This window comes from Lolium perenne, chromosome 2 (genome assembly GCF_019359855.2).
Source record: "Lolium perenne isolate Kyuss_39 chromosome 2, Kyuss_2.0, whole genome shotgun sequence".
In the NCBI taxonomy this organism is placed as follows: Eukaryota; Viridiplantae; Streptophyta; class Magnoliopsida; order Poales; family Poaceae; genus Lolium; species Lolium perenne.
In genome coordinates, this window is record NC_067245.2 from 256,081,123 (window position 1) to 256,090,231 (window position 9,109).

At 46.6% G+C, this 9,109-nt stretch overlaps 1 protein-coding gene across 1 annotated transcript; it reads left to right on the top strand.

The window, feature by feature from the left end:
• Nucleotides 1-1,884: 1,884 nt before the first annotated feature.
• Nucleotides 1,885-8,412, top strand: LOC127335691 (uncharacterized). Its single transcript, XM_051362410.1, has 7 exons — nt 1,885-3,518; nt 5,790-5,880; nt 5,994-6,151; nt 6,234-6,285; nt 6,395-6,477; nt 6,568-6,661; nt 7,452-8,412. Exons 1-7 carry the CDS (start codon nt 1,890-1,892, stop codon nt 8,003-8,005), a joined length of 2,661 nt encoding a protein of 886 aa, XP_051218370.1. The 5' UTR covers nt 1,885-1,889; the 3' UTR covers nt 8,006-8,412.
• Nucleotides 8,413-9,109: the final 697 nt, after the last annotated feature.

A 9,109-nucleotide genomic window follows, 5' to 3' on the forward strand; every position in this document is an offset into this window, starting at 1 on the left:
AGGTTCATGCCTCTAGTTTTCTGGGAGAGTGACATTTAACATCTAAGATTGTAGATGTGTTGTTGCTATTAGGGAGAAAACAACAATGTTTTATCCGAGGGTAATTCTATTGTTACTTTACACACATTGCTTAATGCGATAGTCTGTTGCTTGCAACTTAATACTGAAAGGGGTCCGGACGATAACCTGAAGGTGGATTATTAGTCATAGACGTAGTTGGATTACGGTCTATGTATTATGTTGTAATGCCCATATCAAATCTCATAGTAATCATCTTGTCATGTATTGGTCGATATTCTGTCAATTGTCCAGCTGTAATTTATTCTCCCAACATGCTATTTATATTTATGGAGAGACACCTCTAGTGAACTATGGATTTCGGTCCTGTTTTCTTTACTGATAAATTCTACTGCAATCATGTTCTATTTACTTTCTGCAAACATCTCTTTCCACTCGACACGTCTAATCCTTTGTGTTCAGCAAACCGGTGAGATTGACAACCTCACTGCAAGGTGGGGCAAAGTACTTTGATTGTGTTGTGTGCAGGTTCCACGTTGTTGCTAACGCCGGTAGTGCATCCTGCCACTAGTCAGCCAGCAATACCTTCAGAAGTCACGCCTTTCTCTTACTGGTCGATTAAACCTTGGTTTTGCACTGACGGAAAATTTGCTGCTGTGCTCATCACACCTTCCTCTCGGGGTTTTCCAACCGCTTCCACAACAATTGCCAACAAGATTGTCTGGCGCCATCACCGGAGCACCATCACACGCGCCTACGACGTTGCCGCATGGAGATTCGGCTTTAGCTCCGGCTGGCTCAACTTTTCCAAGATCAAATCTCGAGAAAAAGAAGTGAAGATGCTGGCCTTGGCGCCGCTTCTTGCCACGCGCGAGGACCAGCAACACCACGATGGGTGCTGCAGCGGTTGTCCATCGTCGAGGCCGACGGGAGGGCTATGGCGGAGTGGCTGCGCAACCACCCGGAAGATGTGGAGATGGAGGTGGCCTTCCGGCGTGAGAAGAAGACTGAGAGGAAGATGAAGATGGCGGGGAAGAGGAGGCTTAAGGCCGAGCTAGTGGCTAAAGTACGAACTGTGTTTTGTGTCGATGATATATCAATCGAATTAGGATTCTATGATTGTGTCCACGAATATGTTTCATTTATTAGAATGTATTTGATCGGGGTTTGATAGAAAAATATACTAGGAGAAACATGTTTTAACCTTCTATGTTAGTGCATCTAGAAAACTGGTGCCGACTACATGGTGTAATTTTGTGCGTCTGGAAATACTGCACTTTTCCCGACACCCAAAAAAAACTGCTATTTGGGTGCCCAAAAATTAATTGTGATGCTCTATTTTACCCCATATATTGGAGATGCTCTTAGAAAACCAGCAATCCCGTTTCTTTTTTATAAATCTAACCCCTTCATCAAACTGGTGCCTCAGCTCTTCTCGACAAAACTATTTCGAAATCTAACCCCGGTATCAGTGTGGAGCCAAAATTATATAGGTTGGCATCAAAAAAAGGTTAGCACTGAAGCATTTTTGGAAGTTTGGCGCCATTGCACTTGGCTTGGGCATCGACTGCTTCCGTTGCTTTTACATAGCGTCGATCTGCACAACTTCAACTTCATCCTAGTTGGTCCTGACAACAAGGCTCAAAATTTTAAACTGTTTTGATAAGAAGGCCAGATTTGTAAATAAATGTAAGACACGATCAGCGTTTGTGGAAGTCAACGGGACGTATAATCGGTAGCAGTAGCACACCGTACCAAGTCTTTGCTGAAAACAGCAACGTAAAACGGAAACGGCGCCGCCCTTGCTTCAGATACGTGCCACCACCACGTTGAAGTTCCAACTCCCCCGAAACAAAACAGAACGCCCCCAAATGGGCCGCCCACGCTCCCACTGGGACAAGTCCACTTCCCCGAAACGGCACCAGCGGTTAGCCTCGCCGCCGACAGACGGGCCCCGCGGCGGCCGGATTTTGACCTCCCTGCCGGAAAACGCCAAGGACGACCGGCCCCCGACAGTAAACAGTAACCGATGGTGGTACAGTAACAAAACCCGGCAACGACGACGCACGCAGAGGCATCACCGCAATAACAACGACGACGCCATCGGCACCAACCACCACCACAGAGGGCAGGAACGAACCTCTCGCCATTCCGCCGACGACCTCGCGCGCGCGACGCGGCCCTCCCTCCCTCCATCCCCGGTGGATCTGACCCCGCTCCTCTCCCGACCGGCCGCGCGAGCGATCCCTCGCGGCGCCGCCTCGCCTCGCCGGCCGGTCAATGCGCGCGGGGCGATGAGCGGGGCCGAGGAGGAGGAGGACGAGGAGGAGGTGTTCTACGAGTCGCGGGACCGCGTCCTCTCCTCCTCCGGCTCCTCCACCTCCGCCTCGGACGACGACGGCGACGACCGCCCGCACCGCCGCCGCCATCCCGCGGCGGCGCCGGCGCTCGACGTGTGGACGTCCGAGCCGGCGCCAGTGCAGGAGCGCCGCAGGAGGCTGCTGCACATGATGGGGCTCCACGGGGACCCCTCCTCCCTCGCGCGCCTCGAGATGGGCCGATCGGCCTCCTACGACGGGCCCGTCCGCCCGCCACCGGCCGCGCTCTCCCCCATGTCCCGATCCAGATCGGACGGCGCGGCCGCCAAGCCGCCGCTCGGGTCCCGCTCGCGCCGTGCTTCCTCCGCCTCCTCCGAGGCGGCGGACCCCAGGTGCCTCATCCGGAACCTCGACGACGGAACCGAGTTCATCCTCGACGACGGGCTCGAGCTCCGCGAGGTCGGCACGGGGCGGCAGCTCACCATGGAGCAGTTCGACCGCTGCGTCGGCCGCTCCCCCATCGTGCAGGAGCTCATGCGCCGCCAGAGCATCGAGACCTCCCCGTCCACCCCCATCCAGAGGTCCAGCTCCGACTCCAGCACCGGCACCGCGCGCCGTCGCCGGCGCAGCAGCTGGCTCCGTTCCATCCGCGACGTCGTGTCCAGCCCCCGTGCCCGCGACGACAAGGACGGGCGCCGGTCCAGCTCCGCCACGGACGACAGCGCCAATGGCCCGGAGCCCGTCAAGGTGCGCCAGTCCGGGAAGGCCTACAAGGAGCTCAGCGGGCTGTTCATCAACCAGGAGATACCGGCGCACGACGGCTCTATCTGGACCATCGAGTTCACCAACGACGGGCGCTACCTCGCGAGCGCTGGGGAGGACTGCGTGATCCATGTATGGGAGGTGCTGCAGTACGAGAGGAGACGGGAGGAGAATGGGGCGTGCAATCCGGTGGTTGCAGTTATGTGCAATGGTTCGCCGGAGCTGACATTGGCGTTGGCCACGACGGATGGGAGCCACTGGGATAAGAAATACCGGGCAAGGGTCTCGCAGGGTCGGAAATCCGTGAGCTCCGAGCGCTTGATGGTGCCCGAGCATGTGTTTGGGCTGTCGGAGAAACCGGTCAAAACCTTTGAGGGCCATTCAGAGGATGTGCTAGATCTCTGCTGGTCCAAGTCGCAGGTATGCTGATGTTCCTAAATTCGTTATTATAAAGCCATGAACTGTTCCTTGTTGAGTAAAATGGTCAGCACTGACTGAATTCAATCCTACGACCCAATTTCTGCTTAAATTTTTAACACTCTGTTTACTTAGTCCTCACTCCTCAGTGATTTCAAATTTTCTCTTAGCGTGTTAAAGGTTGATTTTGGGAAGTAACATTACATTGCTGAGAAAACCTTCTTTGTCATAATTGAGGACCCAACCATGTGAGACCATTGAACCTTGACACGAGGAGTTTAGGTTTGATATGCATTCTGCCATTCACCGTGTAGCTGACTGCAAATGATGAACTGACAGTTAGCAAACTAAATTGTAGTCGATTCAAAACACAGGCCACATTGTACGTAAATAGCTGTTCTCTGGCTCTAGGATTCTTTGAAATCTGTTTCTCAAAAGGAAGGTTGTAACAATAATGCATAAAAGTGGCCGAGTCTGCTATCTGCCCTAAAAAGCTTGTAACTTGCCATTTTGTGGTCTTACTTGTATCTTGATACATCTAGTGGCAACTGCCTGAAATAGCAAAGCCAGTTCCCGAATCGTACATAAGCATTTCACGGTAGAACTCTTCAAGATAACTTAATATACTCTGCACTGTTTTAAATTCCCTTTCATTTTTCTTTTTTAGAAATTAATTAGAAAATACGTGTTCACAGTATGACATGGAGTATTCTAGCACTATGAGCATTGACCTCTGGGTTTGTCTTTTATCACCTTGTCATGTGCCGCAAGTTCATCAATTTAATTACATGATGGGTTGAGAATACTACTTTGCTTTTGGGATTTCCAAAGGGATTGAATACTAGAAATGATACATATAACTCCGATAACTGTTAGATACAGACAGTGCTACAGTAGATCTTCAGAAATACCTTTTGTGTGCTGCTGCACAGCAGCACTGGTCAGCAAACTTCCAACACCACCATTTTAGGCACAGCAATATTGCTGTAGATAGGTGTAAAGTTCTTTTGCTTTGGCTTTTCAATTCTTTTCAGCTTTCCTAGCTTTGTGTTTAAGCTTTTTTTTTTTGTTTTGGGTTTCCTGCTTGCAAAACTTTATTCCATCTGGGTGGCTTCTTCTAATGAAAATGACATGCCAGGTAGGGTTTCGAGAAAAAAAGTTTATGGAAAATTTGCTATCGACACTGCGCGGTAGAATGTGCTGTACTAGTATATGTTTGAGCCATATTTTGGGAACAAGTTTGTACTGATTTCATCCATTTAGGGCGAAGCTGGGTCTAGGTTTTCATAAGTCACATTCTTCCTGCTCTGGTGATTTTCATTAACATGACAAGATCGCATCGAGACCATCTTTCGGAAAAATGTTTGGCTCTCTTCTCACTACTACCATTTGCATCATACTCTTATTTACTAAAGCGATCGTTAGTAGCTTGGGTCGTTTGCTAGTGAAGCCATATTTGTGGAAAGCTTTTGCTAACAGGCTTATAACTATGTTAGGACTTATGGTAGCTTGAGTGTCAGAAATTCCCTTTAGCATGTTCCATGACATATTTGTTAGTACTAATGGAGTTTGAATCATCTGCGGATCACCCATTATTTGTTTTATTGTCTAGAAACAAGGGCCTACACCGTCAAGTTTTCGTTCCTAGATGTTTTTTTAACTGAGAACTGTAGGGGAGACCCTGACATATTTAAAAGAGGGGGGAGATGATATACAAAGGGCATAGCCCGAAGATTACAAATTGTCTAGCCAGGTAATGACAAAAGATGATATACAAAGGGCATAGCCCGAAGATTACAAATTGTCTAGCCAGGCAATGACAAAAGATGTTCTATCAGAGCAGAGCAGAGCATGCTGGCAAGGTCTTGACTAGCATCCAGTCTAACTTTGATTGAAAGGCAGCAGCATTTGCTAAAATAGCAGTTCCAGAAAAAGGTGGTCTCTTGTTTCAAGGTCATCTTCAGAGGCATAAGAAACCAATGTTATCAGTCCAGAAACTTTTACTTGGGTCCATGTTGTGAGCACCGAGGAGTCTACGTATATATAGTTTGCAGTCTAGTACTGATCTATATGTTGATGCCTGGTGATACTTTATACCTTTGTGTGCTAGCTACATATCCGAACTTCACAGTTTTTAATACTGAGTTAATGACTAAAGGAATGCGCCCAAACTATTGTTGCTAGTACTGTTTGAATCATGTAGCAATATTTCTTACACTACTGGTGTTGTCACGGCATTTCCTTTATTTAACTTATTTTTCATGTTTTCTGCAGTACTTACTTTCATCTTCAATGGATAAAACAGTGAAGTTATGGCACATGTCAAGCATTTCATGTTTAAAAACGTTCTCACACTGTGACTATGGTAAGATTTAGATTTCATTAGCAGCTCTCTCTCTCTCTCTCTCTCTCTCTCTCTCTCTCTCTCTCTCGCATGCCAGCATTATTCTCAAGTTTTTGTATTGCTTTGAATTCCAGTGACATGCATCCAGTTCAACCCTGTCGATGATAGATACTTCATTAGTGGTTCCCTGGATGAAAAGGTTCGCATATGGAGTGTTCCAAAACGTGAAATTGTTGATTGGCATGATCTGCATGAAATGGTCACTGCCGTTTGCTATACCCCTGATGGACAGGTTTGCATACTTTCAATGGTACCTTTGACCGAAATTATTATTTTCGTTTGTTAAGTTCTAACATCATGTTTTTTTTCTGAAGTGTGCTCTAGTTGGTTCCCACAAGGGCAGCTGTCATATTTATGACACTTCGGGTATGTCCCTCGCAAGACCATTACAATTTCAAGCTTGTTTTTCCATGTTTATTGTTTAGGCCTTACTTTTCCTTCAGAGCTGACCTGTTCTTTATTAACTCCTGTCCAGATAGCAAGCTTCTCCAAAAGAAACAAATTGACCTGCAAACTAAGAAAAAGAAGTCCAGCCAGAAGAAGATCACTGGATTTCAGGTGCTCTGCTTTAAACAACTTTCCAGTATGACAGAAAGCACATGCAGATGAGAACATTCTTGTCTTACTGAATCATAGTTACTTGAATAGTTCCTCCCAGGGAGTTCTTCGAAGGTGCTCATCACATCTGCTGATTCACGGATCCGAGTGGTTGATGGCTTTGAACTAGTTCACAAGTTTAAAGGTATTAATTATTGAGCCTTGGAACCTAGCCATACCATATTACTTTTTTCTTGTAAGTTTGCTTAATAACCTTTATGCAACACCGTTACTTTAAGATCTTTTTTTTGCGAATACTTTAAGTTCTACTCATAGCTCTTATCCTTCACTCGTTTAATCACAAATTGCTGCTTGCTACTATTACCTAACTAATTTTTGCTGTATGGAAGTTCTGTTTAGAATAGGGTTGGAGCTGTCAATCATGGTATGAGAATCAGCTTTATAAGAATTGAATCCCTGCTCATTGATTGAATGTGACTAGCGAGAAGACCAATTGCTGTCATGTTCTTCCTTTCAGCCAAGCGCCAAAACTTGTCAGAGTCCACTTTCTTTGAGTTGATAGGTTGCCCTTACCATGTTACAATAGCTCTCTTTTTCTTTAGGATGTGTCTAAATGTAGCCCGAGCTACTCCCTCCGGACGCTTTTAATCGACGCGGGCCTTAGTTGACTATGTGCATGGTGCTAGTTGATTCCGGCGTCGATTAAAACAGAACTGAGGTAGTACATTTTAGGCTGTTTTTTTTTAATTGAAAATGACATTTAAAAGTTTCAAAAAATCTGAAAAAATCCTAGATGTAGGTAATGATGTATTCTATTAACGTGTAAAATTTTAACTCGAAATACCTTTAGCTCGGGTTACATGTAGGCCTTTAAAAAAAAATTATATTTCTCCCTTGATACCATGTGACCTCTCTGCCTCAGTTGCTGGTTAGTATTTCCGATTCAATGGCTTCTGATGCCCTGCTCTTTTCAGGTTTCCGTAACACCAACAGCCAAATCTCAGCTTGCTTAGCTGCGAAAGGGAGGTATGTGATCTCAGCAAGCGAAGACTCCCATGTGTACATGTGGAGAAATGATGACAGCTCTGAGCATAGAAGAAGCAAGGGCACTGTTTCTGTCACAAATTCCTACGAACACTTCTACTGCCAGGATGTGACGGTGGCTGTTGTGTTGCCATCTACCGCCGGATCAACAGTAACGTCCAGAACCAACTCCAGGAAGCACGAGGACCTGGATTGTGTGCCCGAGTATCCTGACAGACCGCGAGATTCCTCTGATTTCCAGCAACAACAGAGCGTCAATGACCTAAGCACCGGATCAAATCATAGCGGTGACAGGGCATCTGCAACTTGGCCTGAGGAGCTCATGACACCAACGAAACAGAGCCCTCGATCCAGCAGTACCAGCATCCCCAACGGTGCTGGGCAAGCTCCAAGCCGATCAGCCTGGGGCATGGGGATCGTCACGGCAGGCCGTGGAGGTCAGATCAGGATACTTCAGAATTTTGGGTTTCCCGTCAGAGTATAGTTAGCCGGCCCTGCAGGGGTAAATTTTGTGTATAAATAGGTGGAGATGTGGTTTGATTTGCTGAATGGCCTTGAGTCCCGTGAGATTGGACTTGGCTGCTCCATAGGTGTGCTGTGTGCATGCTCGGGAATTTCGACTAACCTACGACGACCTGGCACTCGAGGTATCAGTAGTTCGTTTGCCCAAAATTGTACATGAGAGTGGAGAAATGCTGAGGCTGGCCCTGACTGGAGAGAAATTCCGCACACAACAATCTTTATCTGTATTCGGCTCTAGCCAGCTTTAGCTTTTCTCTTCATTTTTTTATCATCTTGTTTCCCCCCTTCTGACATGATCTTGTAAGAAAAAAATCTCAGTTGTATACAGCTAGAAAAGCAGGAAAGAGGTTCGGAGTGTTGAATTTGTTATACAGTTGGCCTTGCAGGCTTGCAATGTTGATGTGATACGAGTGCTAGGAAGAAAATGAAAAATTGAGTTCTGAAGTTTTTCGACGTTGCTCCTTGACATGACCGGCAGTTGCATTTCTTGTGTATAAGTTGCATTTCTTGTTTATATATGTTGTGTTCTTTCCGTTGTCGGTTGCTCAGCATTTTCTTCTCAATCATCTGTTTTCGATGATTGAAATATTTGCTATTAATACTTCCTATGTCGAAGATTTATCCAAATTTGAATGCGTCTATACACTAAACAGTATCTAGTACATTTAAATTTGAACACATTTTTGACATTCTTTTATGGATGTAGACTGCTGGTACCCCTAACCCGATGATACATGATAGGGCCAAAAGCTCTGACATCGCCGCGGCGTGCCCCCGCCACGGTAGCGGGTTAGCAGCATGAGCCAGATACAGGACATTTCCTGGGATCTCATCCTGACATGACAGCACCGAAGGGGATGAACGCATGGTCGTCGCACACAACGAAGAACAAACCGTGACTTGCAATTAGACAAACAAGCATACTCAGAAATCAGATGAGCCATTTGACAGTGGAGTGTGACCAAATGCGAACTGACGAGGCCACTTTCGAGATGCATCGTCTCCGCTGAATCCCCCGGGTTCTGGTTTGCCATCTGCAACTTTATAAATTATTCAATATATAATA